This window comes from Leopardus geoffroyi, chromosome D4, assembly GCF_018350155.1.
Source record: "Leopardus geoffroyi isolate Oge1 chromosome D4, O.geoffroyi_Oge1_pat1.0, whole genome shotgun sequence".
Classification (NCBI taxonomy): Eukaryota; Metazoa; Chordata; class Mammalia; order Carnivora; family Felidae; genus Leopardus; species Leopardus geoffroyi.
In genome coordinates this window covers 61,389,296-61,405,236 of record NC_059342.1, presented here as the reverse complement: position 1 = coordinate 61,405,236, position 15,941 = coordinate 61,389,296, and the positions used below count along the sequence as shown (strand labels likewise).

The 15,941-nt window shown below is 48.1% G+C and overlaps 1 protein-coding gene and 1 long non-coding RNA gene across 3 annotated transcripts in view; one reads left to right on the top strand and one right to left on the bottom strand.

Moving 5' to 3' along the window:
• The window catches only part of COL15A1 (collagen type XV alpha 1 chain), a 109,011-nt gene extending 94,640 nt beyond the window's left edge, over positions 1–14,371 (bottom strand). Inside the window, exons 1-2 of one of the 2 annotated variants that reach the window (XM_045469664.1) lie at positions 13,950–14,371; positions 13,788–13,873 (exon numbers count right to left, since the gene is read on the bottom strand). In XM_045469664.1, coding sequence (XP_045325620.1) covers positions 13,788–13,873; positions 13,950–13,960 — 97 coding nt within the window. In that variant the 5' untranslated portion in view covers positions 13,961–14,371. The remainder of the gene's footprint in view (positions 1–13,787; positions 13,874–13,949) is intronic. The other variant, XM_045469662.1, reaches the window with a different exon arrangement.
• Positions 12,230–14,678, top strand: LOC123593582. The gene is made up of 3 exons (XR_006710391.1): positions 12,230–13,291; positions 13,692–13,897; positions 14,447–14,678. It is a non-coding gene; the product is annotated as an uncharacterized LOC123593582 (long non-coding RNA).
• Positions 14,679–15,941: the final 1,263 nt, after the last annotated feature.

The window sequence follows — 15,941 nt, the reverse complement described above, 5'->3', positions numbered from 1 at the left end:
AGATGTTGGCCCCACTGGAGGCCAGGTGTGGGGAAACAGTTTCTGGATGGAGGTTCTGTGTTCATCTCCAGACCCCCCACAGCCTCCCCTCCCACACCACGCTCAGGCTGCACACAGGCTGCTGTTTCCCCCCTCTCCTCATTCTGATCCCTTGATCTGGAACATTCCAATCCTCTTCCAACCCACCAGCCCCACCCCATTTCCTGGCTAAATCGATTCAACCCTCACATCTCATCTTAAATGTCACTCCTCGTGGAGACTTTCCTGACACCCCGGTGCTGATGAGAGTGGCCAGGTCTGTGCTCTCATAGGTCCCTGTACTTCTTCTTAACATTTGTTTACCATTTACAAATATTTAGGGGGTTTTCGTACAATTATTTATTTAGTGTCTATGTCCCCCATAGACTGCTGGCTCCCAGAGGGTGGGAACCATGCCTGTTTTGTTCATCATGTGATGCCCAGCACATACCACATTGCCTTGTAGGCCATCAATGAATATTTCTTCAGTAAAAGTGAGTGAACAAATGAATGAATGAAAATCCTACCAGATATGGCAGGCAGGATGGTGAAGTCTAAGGAGGCCTGAAAGTTCACAATTAATTGTATCCCACCCTCCCTCCCACCCTGGCAAAGTTCTTATTTAGCTATATTTCACTTTTCCCCACAACAGAGTATGGCTTTTTATGTCCCTCCAGTGGAAGGTCAATGATTCCAAAGATGAATGGCCTCATCCCAGCCCTCCTATCCTTGGCAAGACGGATTTGCATGTGAATTCTGATCCCTAATGGAATGAATCGGGTATAAGCACTGTGCTCAGAGCTTTGGGGACATGATTTCGTGTCCTCATCACAAGAACTCTGAGATGGGTACTATTATTATCTCCCACTCTACAGATGAGGAAACAGAGGCTAGAAGAGGATTCGTAAATCATCCAAAGTCACCAGCTGGTATGTTCAAATCCTAGAACTGCAGCCAGCTCTGTCTGATCCCACAGCCCCAGCACTTAACCACCATGCTACAAAGGCCATGTACACACGCATCCCCCAGCATCTGGGTGATTCTAACCTGGGGCTCTGCATTTTTTTTCCCTTTTTTTCTTCCTTCCTTCCTTCCTTCCTTCCTTCCTTCCTTCCTTCCTTCCCCCTTCCTTCCATCCTTCCTACCTTCCTTCCTTCCTTCTCTCTTTGAGAGAGAGAGTGTGTGAAGGAGGAACAGAGACAGAGGCAGAGAGAGAGCATCCCAAGCAGGCTCCACGATGTGAGCACAGAGCCCGATTCAGTGCTCAATCCCATGAACTGTGGCATCATGACCCGAGCCGAAATCAAAAGTCAGATGCTTAACTGACTGAGCCACCCAGGCACTCCGGGGCTCTGCCTTTCTAACAAGCCCCCAGGTGATGCCAATGTGCTGGTGCAGGGACTGTTCTGAGTAGTAAGTCTATAAAGGAGAAAAGGCGAAAGAGGATTTCAGCAGGGCAGGGAGAGTATTCCAGCCCGCAGGTAGGCACTAGCAAATGCTGGGTGAAGGGAACATACTTGTGAAGTTGAGATCAGCAAGTATCTTGATGTGGCTGGAGCCAGGGCATGAAGACGGATAGGAGGGGACAAATATCCTGGAGCTTCAGCCCAAGGAGAGTGGAATTTCAGGTGCTGTAATGGAACGCATGGAAGGGTTTTTAAGAGGGGGCACGACATGATGGGACCTGTGTTTCAATGAGCCACTCTACTTGCAGTGAGTGCTTGAGGACGGAAAGATAGAGGTCCTACCAGCAAGGGAGCAGCTACAACAATCCATTAGAAGACAAGACACAGGACTGACTCTGGGCAGATGGATGCAAGCAGGAGATCAGACACCAGAGACATTGAAAGGGCAAGATCAATTTCTTTAAAACAAAGCTGCAGGACTCTTTCCAGGCACTAACAATTTCTCAGCCAGTCCATGCCCTGGGACAACCACACAGAGCTGGTGGCAGATGTAAAATCAGGTGTGGGGCACCTGGGTGGCTCAGTCGGTTAAGCATCCGACTTTGGCTCAGGTCATGATCTCATGGTTTGTGAGTTCGAGTCCCACACCAGGTTCTGTGCAGACAGCTCAGAGCTTGAAGCCTGCTTCAGATTCTGTCTCCCTCTCTCTCTGTCCCCCCCCCCTCCAACTCATGCTCTGTCTCTCTGTCTCTTTCAAAAATAAATAAGCATTAAAAAATTAAAATATAAATAATAAAAATAAAATAAAATCAGGTGCACACAATTCCAACGAAGTCTCAACAGTACTCTTAGAAATGGGGCTCACCAACCACTTCTTCCAGTCCAACCACACAGTCTCCTTGGTGAGCCAGGATTCTCCTGTCCTCGTACAGCAAGTATCTGAGTCTGAGAATGGAAGTGACTTGGTCAAGCTCCCACAGCCGAACCCAGAATCGAGGAATCTGACCACTAAGTTAGTGCTGTGCATTTTAGAGAACTTGCCCTAGCAGAGAAAATGAACACATTCAGCTGTAATCTGGTATCAGCCCACACTTGCAAATATTAAACAAGCAAAAACATTCCACTTCTCAGACTGGAAGTTTACATTCTAAAGGAAGAGGTGGGGGGGGGGGGAGGGGGGAGACCCTGAAATGGAGCCATCTACTCCAGACAGTTAAACCTGAAGTAAAATTAGAAAATGTGTCACATGGAAAAACTCTGCAGTGAGAAATGGTTTCTGCCCCCCTCCCCCCTTTTTTTTCTTGCTGTGGGAGAGTGAGTAATTTGGCATTTTAACTAGACAGGGGGAGAGGGCAGCTTTGGTCTCTGCTTTGTGCCAAATACACACAGTTGTTGGGCACAGTTCTGTATCCTGACTTGCAGACTGGGATGGAGTGAGGCATCTGCCTAGCAACCAGACGAACAGGGATGAGGGCCACTGAGTTCAATTCTTTTCCCCAAGTGCCACAGCATTTGGCCATCTGAACTCAGGCATCCTATAATATTCATGCTAACAGTGCTTTTAAGGGTTCACCTGCTCTAACCCCTTCACTTCTCAGATGGGAAGCCAAGGCCCATAAAGAGGCAGAGAGCTAAGACAAGAGAAGAACAGGGGAACATCAAAGCTGAGCCTTTGGGAAAGTTTCTTCCGTGCCTCCCCCCACAGTTGCCATACTTGCCTCCTGGATCTAGGGGAACCCCTCCATGGCTGATGGTAACCTGAATGTACCAGGCTGCCATCAGGTTATTCGTTTAGTGAGCGTTGCCTGAGTACCTGCCAGGGGCCAGGCATGGAGCTAGGTACTGGGGGTACAGGGGATAGAATGTCCCCAGTTTAGACTTTTGAGGTGGCCCTCCCCCAGATTCTAGCTACTTTGGAGTTTGTGTGGTTTGAGGTCAGGCTATGAAGAGGAATATTCTGGGAGACAAAGCCAGAACACCACATTGGTGGGACATCCAGGGTCTCAAATGCCATGCTAAGAAGTGCTGTAATCCTTTTCTATGGCTGCTATAAGAGATCACCCCAAATTTAGTGACTTATATTAACAAAAACTTATTATCTTACAGTTCTGTAAGTTAGAAGTCCAACACAGATCTTATTTGGATAAAAAGCAAGGTATCAACAGACTGTGCTCCTTTCTGGAAGCTTCAAGGGAAAATCCATTTCTTGCCTTCTCCAGCTTCTAGAAGCCACCTGTGTTCTTTGGCTCATAGCCCCTTCCTGCATCTTAACACCAGCAAAGAAAGCCGGTCAGTTCTCATGTTGCATCTCTCTGCCCTCCTCTCCTGCCCACCCCCTTCCATTCTTAAGGACCCTTGTGATTACATTGGCCCATCTAGATAGTCGAGGATCCTCACCCTCTTTTAAGATCAACTGATTACCAAGCAGAATTCCATCTGCAGTCCGAGTTCTCCTATGCCATGTGACCTCATCTAGTCACAGGCTCTGGAGATTAGGACGTAGACACCTTTGGAGGGCCATGACTGCCTACCACAGGTGGTCAGCATGGGAAGATGACAGAGGGTTTTCAGCACAGGTAACATAATCAGAGTTGGTTTTGCAGTGCTGCTCAAACTGTAACGTGCATGTGAATCACCGGGGATCTTGTTAAAATGCAGATACTGATTTACTGGGTCTGTAGATGAGACTGGAGATGCTGCGTTTTTACCAACATCCCCCACGATGCTGATGCTGCCGGTACATCTGAGTAGCAAGAAGCCAGAAGGCTACTGTCGCTGCAGTTGGGGGGCGGTGCAGTGTAGGGTGGAGGGAGACAGACCCGTGTGCTGAAAATAAAGACACAAGAAGCCAACTGCTACGATGTACGGCTGGGAGGGGAGAAGCAGCTGGCTGACCCAACTTCAGATGGAGTTGTGTGTACGATGCCACTGACACTGCATGAACTTGGGTTCGGTCTGTCACCAGCTTTTGGGCTCTCTAGACTTCTATTCTAGAACGGTTACAACTTTCCAACACACAAAAGAATACCTTCATTTTTCTTCTGTGACATGCATGCTATCCCTGACATATCTGTTATATCCAGTCCCTGCTCTCACGCCCACTCTGGTCCCCACACCATCCATCGCAGCGGAGGGCTGCGGGTGGTCTTTCAGCAGGGCTGGAGGCACACACAGACTTCGCTATGGTCAAGGGTTCATAATGCTGGGTTTTCACTAAGATCTCCACAGTCCCAGGCTTTGAATGACTCATTCATTAATGTATTCAAATGCTCATTGTGTCCGTTTGGTGCCATGTCAGATGCTGAGGAAACATGGATAAATAAAACAGGGTTCCCGCCCTCAGGGAACCCACAGACATGTGGGAGCAGGGAAGGAAGGAGGTATTGAATGGGTCCCCAATTACAGGCCCAAGGCTTACCTTGTTAGTCTTCATAGTAGGAATTATTGACCCAATTTACAGGTAGGGATGATAAGGGAAAGGGAGGTCACTCAATGGGAAGTAGCAGAATTGAGATTTGAACTCAGGACCCAGGCTCCCAGAGCTCCTATGCCTGAGCTACACCCCCTGAAGGTCCCTCTGGGATCCAGTGCGAGCTCTGTCACTCACATGTGTTGCAACCACAGACAGGTACTTTCGTCTCTGGGACTCGGGATTGCCACCTCTGAAAGGGGGCCCTTGGACTGCATGGTTTGTTCTCAACCCTGGCTGCACCCTTGAATCACACCAGGAGCTTTTCAAACCCGCCAACGACTAGACTTCACCCCAGAGGAATTCAGAATCCTGGAAGTGGTGAAGGCTGGGCATCACATCATTCTGAATCTCCAAGTGATTCTAAGGTGCAGCCAGGGTTGAGAACCACCAACGTCCTTGAACATGACCTCTGGAACTCCAATTTCCTGAAGAATCCTCTTCTCTTCCAGCCCTTACAAGGCATGTGCAGAATGAATGAATGAAGCAGGAGGGGAAAAGGGAGGAAGGATTCCCAACTCCATTCAACTAAGGACGATATGAGGCAGTAATGCAGCACTGTCTCTCTACCTGCTGTCCTTTTCTCCTTTTGGATTAGAGAAACAGCAGCAGCAGATAAAGGAGGGGTGAGCCAGTCTTGTGTGCTGCTGCGGGAAGTGCAAATTACTATCACCTTCCCAAAGAATGCAACAGAAGCTTTCAAAATGGGCATGCATCGGGCCAACAATTTGTTTTAGGAATTTATGTTGGGAAATAACTGCAGAAAACGTCAAATCCAGAGCTACAAGAGTAGGGTCATCATGATAGTGTTTATAACAGTGAACAGCCAGAAATAGTCTGAAGGCATATAAGGGGGCTAATTTAATAATGGGGCATATGTACAATGAAATATTATTTAAATTACAAAGGATGTCAGGAAATAATATTTAGTGTCCCAGAGGAAGTGTTTAGATGATTACTAAGGAAAAAAATGCCAAGCAACACAACACAATGTTGACAGAATGATCTATTCTTTTTATAACGTATGTGCATATTTCAGCAAATGACTTTGAAAAACTGTCCACCAAATGCCAGCAGCATCTGTCTCTGAGTCGTGAGATAATATGTGACATTTATGAACTCTTTTCACCCCCTAGGTTTTTACAATGACTATTTTTTTTACTCTCATTTTTTTTTAACATTATTGAAAAAATAAGTCTCCTCTTTCAAAGGCTGCTTCCCTCCCCCTGCCTGCCCCATCTTCTGGCGGAAATAGACACCCCTACTTTGGTAGTGCTGAGGCTTGCTTGCACCTCCATTAGGACACACAGGATCAGTTCCCCAGCATTTAAGCCAGCTGTTGCTGCACACTGGTCTCTAATACTGAACCAGTAGTCAGTGCTGCTGAGTCCCTCTAGGACGGGTGCTCAGTCCAATGCATCTTTTTAGTCACCCACCACCCACCCCAGAGGGTCTCAGAGAGAGCAGGCGGCCAGGAAATACGGGAAGAAGACAGAAACCTATATATCTACAAACGTATATATCTCTATAGTAGCCAGAACACAGAACAGGGAAGTTTTTCAAAGACTTTAGCAGATGTTTGCTTTGTGAAAAGACTAGTTGAAAAAGCCCTCCTGGTGGTAGATGGGGCTTTTAAGCTGGGCTCCATTTGAGTGCCTCAGTGATGGAAGGAAGGATGACTCCTGGAGAGGCTTAAGGCAGGGCTACTCCCTGCACACCAGACTCTAGCTAAGCTCCTCCAAACCCAGGAAGGGGCCCCCTAATACCTGAACTCAGGGATCCTGCTCATTTGAGGGAGATATGCGGACCCTCAGAACAGATTTCTTCCCTGTCCAATCTTAAGTCCTCCATGCCATGCAACAAGTGCAAAAATGAACTGGGTTGGATAAAACTGGTTCGGTTTGGGTTGGCTTGGCTTGGCTTGGGTTGAGGTGGGTTGTACTAGATTAGGTTGCATTGAGTTAAATTGAGTTCTGATGGGGATAAGGGGTGGGATGCACTCATTAGGTGACCCCAGCCTTATAACTCCCTCATTAAATCTTGCCCAATAATAGGTCTGGACCTTCTCCCAGGTTCTGCTCTAACCACAGACTTTTTCTCTCTTGAGTTGGGGTGGAACAGAGGAAGGTGGTCAGCCAGCAAACCTGCTCCTCCCAACGCCTCTGATGCATCTCAGCTCCTCTGGGCTCTGCGTCGACAGCAGCAGCTCAGGCCCCATGATCTGCTGCTCTGACTTTGAAGCCTTATTTGCCATCCATTCTCCTTATTGCACATTAGCGTCTTCAACTGAATCTCACTGTAAGATATCTTCCTCTTTGATAACCCTCACCTGCTCACCACCTCGCCAACACTCCCAGTATCCAATCATATCATGAAAAACCTGGGTGATAAATCAGTCTGTACTAAAAAATGTATGGCTTAATGAATGAGACAGGGGTGACTTCCCTTACCAGATTTTAAAATATATTACGAAGCAACAATGATCAGGGCTCCTGGATGGCTAGGTCAGTGGAGCCTCCGACTCTTGACTCAGCTCAGGTCATGATCTCACAGTTTGTTGGGCTCCACACTGACAGCACAGAACCTGCTTGGGATTTTCTCTCTCTCTCTCTCTCTCTCTCTCTCTGTCTCTCTCTCTTTACCCCTGCCCACAAAATAAATAAACATTTTTTAAAGCAATGATCATGAAGACCATGTGGGATTTAAAAAACATGCACATGCATAGGTACAGGGAAGTGACCAAAGTAGAGGTTTGAGAAAAAATTTTTGACCATTAAAGAAACAAACGTATATGACGACAACCAGAAGCAACATGATAATTGGTTAATAGCTGACATCTTAATTAGTGTTTTGGAGAATCCTGAGTACCATTTTGAAAAACAAAACAAAACAAAACACAACTGACTTCAGATTATACCCTATGTAATCTATGTAATTTACCTAATTTATGGTCCGTTTTAAGTAGGTCAAGCTATAGACATGAAAGGAAACCTTGAAAACAAACTCATATATTTAGCTAGCAGAGAAAAGATAAGTGTACAACTCTGGACAAAATGGAGGCCACGAGGAATAAGATGAGTGGGGATAAACAGGAAAACAAATTGTTTATGCAATTAGATGTAATGAAAAGAAAATAAAGAGCAAAGTAACATTAGCATAAATTCCTAACTAGTTATTAAAGTCACTAAAGGCGAAAAACCTAAAAGCCCCATAATGTACCCTCATTACTCAGCCATGGTCACCCCAGAGTTGGCAGAGCTGTGGAAGAATCGAGACGAATGACAATCCACAGATGATATGGTAAATTGGCGCGTTCTCTCCAGACCACGACCTGGACCTACCCATTCACTCCCTCTTTGATTCACTGAAAGGGTTTTCTGAATGCTCGCTCAGGCATTCTGGGATTCAGAGTTGGAAAGACCTAGTCCTGCCTCTTGGAGCTTCCCATGTAGCAGGGGAGGCAAACGAATCATCAGTGGTCACGGTCCGGTCTGAGAAGCCCTGGGACCAAGGGACGAGTGGATAAACAGTGTCAGCCCAAAGGAAAAACACCCAACATGCCAGGCAGAGGAGGGCTTCCCAGAGAGGATACTTAAAGGGTGAATGGGGGGTTGCCAGGTGGACAGGAAGAAAGGCATTCTCTCAAAGAGTGACCAGCCTATGCAGAGAGGCAGAGGTGAGACATCGCATGTCTCATTCTGCAAGCTACCAGTGGTTTGGAGTGAGCCCAAGTCAAGAGGGGCTCTGTGTGGCTGGAGACCGGGAAGCCACAAAGGGCCCTCTGCGTCAAGAAGCATGACCCCCATCTTAGGGAGAGTGAGAATCCAGTGAGAGCAATTAAAGGAGGAAGGAAAATGATTAAATTTGTATCCAAGAGAGATCTATCTAAATATGTAAGAAACATGCAACTACTTCTGTTCTTTGATGGGAAAGTAAGTCTGGGGTAATCTAGTCAAAAATGATAATAACAATCTAAAAAGAAAACAAAGATCATTTGTCAGAAGATGGTCCCAGCAGCTCTGTTTATAATAATGACAAAAGAGCCAAAGTCCAAGTGGCCAACCATGGACAAATGAGGCATGACCCACACCCTCAAGGTGCTCCCATGGTAAAGAGAGAGAAATAAACATACTGACAGTACAGGGGGACAATGTTGGTGCTGGAAGAGAGAGATGAGGAAATGGGGAGTTCAGTGATGAGAAAGTTTGGCCAGAGAGATGCCTCTTCCAGAGCGCCATTTAAGCTGGGAGGTAGAATTAGGCCTTAAAGAGAGACAGAAGGTAAGAAAGTGTACTCCAGACAGGGAGATTAGTTCACATCATGTGCAAAGCTGAAGAGACTACAAAATCCTAGCACTGCATGGGAAGCTGTGGCTGGTTCAGTGTGCCAGGAGCTTTCAGTCTGCACTCTGCTATAAAACACACACACGGCACAGGATGTTACCGCAGGAATTCCCCACTTTATACAAAACCAACAAGTTTACCCAGTAATTAAAAGACTATAATCATTTATATTCATTGTAATTTCTAATGGCACGTCAGCAACAGTAGCTCACTACAGGCCAGGGCACAGGTAAGGCAGAGGCCAGAGATGGGGGGTCTCAGGTGTGATTCCTACCCACTTTGCTCTCCTTCAGGAAAGCATATCAGACGGCCATGAGCAAGAGTGAGATGATCTGAGGAAAAACCCAAACTGGCTCTGATTAGCATTCAGATTTGCCCCAAAGAAGATTTACAAATGGTCAAAAAGCACATGAAAAGATGCTCAATATCATTAGTCATCAGGGAAATGCAAATCAAAACAATGAGGGACCACTTCATACCCACTAAGATGACTGTAATTATAAAAAGTGTTGGCAAGGATGTGAAAAAAATCAGAGCCTTTGTACACTGCTGGTGGGAATGTGAAGTGGTACAGCCACTGTGGAAAGGAGTTTAGGAATTTCTAAAAAAAAAAAAAAAAAAAAAAAATCTAAGCATGTAATTACCCTGTGACCCAGCAGTTCTGCTAAGTATATATACCCAAATTAATGAAAAGAGGTACTCAAATACTTGTATCAAATGTTCATAACAGCACTATTCACAAGAGCTAAAAGGAGAAAACAAATCAACGTCCCCATCAACGAAAGAATGGATAAACGAATTGTAGTATATCTATTCAGTGGAATATTACTCAGCCATTAAAAGGAATGAAGTACTGACACTTGCTACAAAATGGATGAATCTCAAAAACATTAAGCTAAGTGAAAGAAGCCAGACACAAAAGGCACATACTTTATGATGCCATTTATATGAAAGATCCAGAATAGGTAAATCCATAGAGACAGAGAGCGGTTTAGTGGTTCCCAGGGGCTAGCAGGATGAGGATGGGGGCCATGGGGAGTGACCACTTCATGGAAATAATGTTTTTCACTCTTTGGAGAGATGAACATCTTTGCAACCAGACAGAAGTGACAGCTGTACAACAGTTTGAATGGACCGACTGCCACTGAATTGTCCACATGAAAATGGCTAGTTTTGTTATGTGAATTTTACCTCAATAAAAAAGTCAACCAGGATAACCAGATGTCCGATAAATATATGAAAAGGTAATCAACTTAAATATCAGGAAAACATAAATTAAGACTATAGTAAGGGGTATCTGGGTGGTTCAGTTGACTTTTATCTGACTTTTGATTTCGGCTCAGGTCATGATCTTGTGGTTCATGAGTTCAAGCTCCACACTGGGTTCTGTGCTGACGGCGTGGAGCCTGCTTGGGATTCTCTCTCTGACCTTCTCTGTCTGCCCCTCCCACATGCTCTCTCTCTCTCTACCTCAAAATAAGTAAGTTGAACTGATATAAAATCTTTTTTTTAAAAAAAGACTACAGTAAGATTCTACTATGTACTCATTAGAAGGGCTGAAATTCAGCCCAGTGACAAGATCAAGTGCTGGTGAGGATTTGAAGAAATGGGGACTCTTATACCCAGTGGGTGACCATGCACCTCAGTACCACCATGGTGTAAGATGGTCTGGCACTGTCTGTTCAGTTGAAGGATGAACACACCCTGTTACCCAGCACCCCACTCCTAGACACAGAACCAACAGGGATATGTGCACACGTGCACCAAGAGACATGTACAAGAATGTTCACAAACCCACCACTGTCTCTGCCGAAATGGAAACAACCCAAATATTGGAGACAAATGAATAGATGATGTACAGTATGTTAATACAGTAGAAAATCATACAGCAACAAAGATGAATTAACTACAGCCACACACAACAGTATAGACAAATCTGAAAACTGAATATCCAGTGAAATAAGCCATGTATAAAGTTCAAATTCAAGTGGAACTGTAGAATCTGGGGATACATGCTTAGGTACTAAAGTTATTTCTAAAGAATAAGGAAGCAATCACCATAAAAGTCAAGGTGATGGTTACCTCTGAGGGCAAGGAGGGAACAGTCACATCCAAGGGGCACAAGCTTCTGGGGCTCTCCTATTCTTTTTTTTTTTTTAACGTTTTATTTATTTTTGAGACAGGGAGAGACAGAGCATGAACAGGGGAGGGTCAGAGAGAGGGAGACACAGAATCTGAAATAGGCTCCAGGCTCTGAGCTGTCAGCACAGAGGGGGGCTCTCCTATTCTTGACCTGGGTTATGTGGCTGTTTGCTCTGTGATAAACACTTGGGCTGTAATTTTTGTGTGCACTTTTCTGAATGGATATTATATTTCACAATAAAACAGTATAAAGAAAAGTAACTAATTTGCACATATCGGGATTTTATTAACAGGAACAAATAACTTGTGAAACCGCTGCCCTTGTCCCCTAAAACCACCTTCTTATCTGCTAAAATAGCAGATGTTCCAATGACACTGTAACTTTACTAGCTCAGCCATGACACACGAGGGGCACGAGGATCGGTGTAGGGGATAGGGTCCCATTGACAAGGATCTCTTCAAACAGGGCAGGCCAGGAAAAACCCTCTAGAGTTGGGAAGCCTTGAGACTTTGGACCTCGGTTTCCTTATCTGGAGCACAAAGATAACAGTCCCAGTCCCTGCCTCCTGGAGCACTTTTGAGGATTGGATGAATGTAACCCAGACATGCCCACACCTCTGCCTGAGCATATAAAGTGGTTTGCTTATAACTGTTGGCTTATTAAACGGCATGCCAAATTGGGCTTGCAGGAGGACATCTTACATGTCTAAGAGTTTCTGCAGAGGCCCAGAGGGACACTGAATACCCATCAGTTGCAGATGGCCCTCTCGTGGCCCTTTCCAGCTCCTGGCGGTTTCCTGCCACTCCCTTTTAACGCTTTCGATGGGAACAGGGTTTCCTCTGTGTTGTTTCTAACAACTGACTTGACATCAAGGGGAGCCTTCAAACACAGGAGGAGAAAGAAACACCAAAGTCTCTTTGCCCAGAATCTTCTTCCTTTTGGAGGCAGGGGTTGCAGCAAAATTCACGAAAGCCCATGAAACACAGGCCGCCCTCTACCGCTGAGCTGGCAGTGCCCTATATCACATGGGAAAGTGCAGCGTTTCGACATGGGGCATGGCGCTGAGAAGCCAGAACTGTGCTCCCTCTGCCCTCTGATCTACAAGAAATGCCAGCCTGGATGTTCCGGTGGGAAAAGTGGCCAGAGGCCAAGGAGACAATGGTCTAGGTTGTCCCAGGCTTTCTCTGGCATACAAAGAGTTAACCCAGGCCACCCCCTCAATCCTCAGTGTCCTTCAAAGGGAGAGAGGTTGCTGCCCCTTCTCCTCAGACACGTATTTTGTCCAGGCTGTGTACTGATCTCCTAAATCCAGGAGGGGTGGGACCCTTTGGAGAACACAGTTCTGCAAACTCGGCATGGAGAAAGGGCTGAGGGTGGAAGGACGGGAGCCTAGGATCCGGGCTCCAGTCCTGCCTTTTGGACAGGCCACTTCCTAAGCCTCCCTCATCCTCAGTGTCCTCTGTAAAAACTGCCTGCATTGCTTTCTAACAGCTATTGCAAGGACCGACCCATAGTTTCTATCGCTTATTTTGTGCCTAGTATGTGCCACAGTGTAGAAAGCGTATTACCTCTAATATCTCGTTTAATCTTCACAGCATCCCTATGAGGAAAGGTGGTCTAATTATTCCCGTTTTGTGGGGTGAGGAAACTGAGGCACGAAGAGGTGAAATCCATTACCCAAGGTCACCTAACTCAGCCACGCTTCAAGCCCAGGCAGCCTGAACACAACTTAACCAAAATCTGTTTTAACTCAGACCCTACTAGTCATCCACCCTGCTCTGGGTCCTAGTGAGGAAAGTGAGGCTTGTGGAACAGAAGGGGACCAGATCCCCTGGCTCCCCGCCGGTAGTTCTTCTCACCACCCTGGGCGCCACTGCCCACCATGGATGGGACTCCTTCAGCTAACTCAGGGGTAAGTTAGGCATCGAGGCGATTCAGTCCCGTTATTTCTTGCGCGGCAAAGGTGCCAGGTGTCTCTGCTAGCGATCACGCGGCCGCACCTGTGTGCAGAGCTGGCACCAGACCTGTCCTTACAACGATCCAGCCGGCACGCAGGACCGGCGTGCGGGCTCCGGGTGAGCTAGAGCTAACTGTCCCCTCGGAGCCGCTGGCGCTGCCCCCGTACTTCCAAAGTCCCTCTGTGCCCACGACTGCAGGGGCCGCGCCCTAGCTGCACAGCGTCCAGGCCGCGCGCCACCCGCCCGACGGGTCAGGGACCCCGGTTCGCCCCTCGCATCCCCTTCACCGCCCGGGGAAGCGGCGCCGGGAGCGCCAGTGCGCACAGAGCGGCGAGGACTCCCTTTTATGTCCAGGAATCAGTGCGCACCGCAGGCACGCCCGCCGCCAAAAACCAACTTCCCCGGGGCGCGCGGAGGCAGCCGGGGCCACCCCCGGGCCGGGTCGCTTACCTGTCGCGGAACGGGTCCGGGTGACAGAAGGGAGAAGCGCGGAGACCGAAAGCAGCAACAGCAGGGGCCACCACCGTCCGTTCCTCCTGCAAGAAGTGGGGGGCGAGAAGGTGAGGCGGGCGGGAGGGGCGAGGGCCCGGGGCGCGGGGAAGCGAGTCCTACCTTGGCGCCATCTCGCAGGCCCTCCGAGTCCCCCGAAGGCACTGTGCGCCCGGCTGAGCGCTGGCCGCCGCTCGCCCTTCCTGCAGCGAACAAAGGCGGCGCTGGGCAGCGGCGGCGGCGGCGGCGGGCAGGCTCCCGGCTCCCGGCTCCCGGCCCGCGCCCTGAGTCACCCGCGCTCTGAAACCCGACTCCGCCGCGCCCTGCGCTCGCCCGCGCGCCGCGCCGCGCCCACCTAGGCCAGCGGCGCCGCACTCACGCCCCGGGGGTCCCGGCCGCCGCTGCCGTCCCCACGCCCCTTTCCCCCTTCGACGGACGCGCGCTCCCGGCCGCGGCCGCCACCCCGGGCCGCCTTATGTAACCTTCGAGAAAAGCCCCGTGCCCGCGCCCGTCTGGGTCAGCGGGACTCCGTTCCCTCCCGCCCTAACGTCTGTCCGGGTCTGAGCTGCCCCGCGGCCAAAGCACTCTCCTTTCATGGACCAATGGAATTCTCTCAACAGCCCAGGGAGGCTGGAGTCACTGTGATTTCCTTAAATGACAAATGAAGAAACTGAGGCTCAGAGAGGCCGGGCGAATGTACAAGGGCACACAGAAGGACTGAGCTCCTAACTGCTGTGCCTACCCTGCACGCCTGACACACGAACCCCACGTGAATGCCCAGAAATGGCCCCGTGATATATACAAATCCATGCCGCAAAGATAACCCTAATAAAAAATTGAACGTATCTGATATTTCCAAGGTTTTCCGCTGTATAACTTGCCTGCCCCACCCCCCTACTCCCAGCATGGGAATGTAAGTTTCAGGAGCGCAAGAAGATACATTTGTTTTGTTAGCTGGCTAAAACAATACCTGGTGGTAGAAATGCAAATAAACATTGGGTGCATGAAGGTGAGAGTCTGAGGTGAGACACCTCTCCAGGCACGATGATGATGTGGGAGAGGGGAAGCAGTCTCAGCCATCCCTGGTATGTGTGACTATCCCACGGGGACAGGGCTTAGCACAGGGTCTGGCACTGGCCAACCCCCCCACACGGTGGCTCTTTATTATGATTACCAGGCACCACACAGTAAGGTTTTGGGGTGGGAGGAGGCACCACGGAGGCACAGTTCTGAAGCCTAGCAAGCCCCTGCAATGGCTCTTCCTGACGCACCAAGGAGCCACCGTGGGCCATGGCTCTGTGGTCAGCTCCTGGTTTTCATTTCTAGTAATCCGAGTTATGCCCCCAGAGATAGGAGGGGATGGATATACTAGCTAACATTTATTGAGTGCTGATTATTTCCCAGACCCTGCGCTAAATGTTTTACGGTTTCCGCCCACTATCAGAAAGTACAGTGGGCCTATGAAATCTTTCATGAGTCAAAGCAGTGTAGAGTGAAGAAGCAATTACCATTAATTTATATGGAAAAAAGTTTTAGCATTCTCAGACCCCCAAAAATTACCCCTCTTAGGTTTTTCTGAAACCTTAGGACACATCTTGCTAATGATGCCCAAAATAACTCGAGATAAAGCACAGATGCTCACAGACACAGTCAAAAGCTACAGCTGAAAGCTGCCGCGGCTTGATGCTGAGATGTCTCCTGGGGCCCATCACACTCTTGGGGTGCTTGCCACATCTTTAACAGCTTGCCCAAAACACTGAACGCTATTTTCGCTTTGCTCCTTTTTTCTGCAACAGTGAAATTGCTCTTCAGATTTCTTTCAGTTACTGAGAACAGGTATTCCCGTGGGTCTTTTGTAAAACCAAAGTGGCAAAATGGGAACTTTTGGAAAGCAGAAAATAACTATACCTGTGTTACCTCATTTAATCCACACTACAACCCTGGAAAGGCAGTACTGCAATGATCCTCATTTCATGGATGAGGAAGCCGAGGCTTAAAACATGCCCAACCTATGCGTGACAGTTGCTGATACCCATGCTCTCCACCACTCAGTCACCTACCTGCACGAGAACACAGGGTTAGACCCACTGGAGATGCGCAGCACTCCGGCATGAC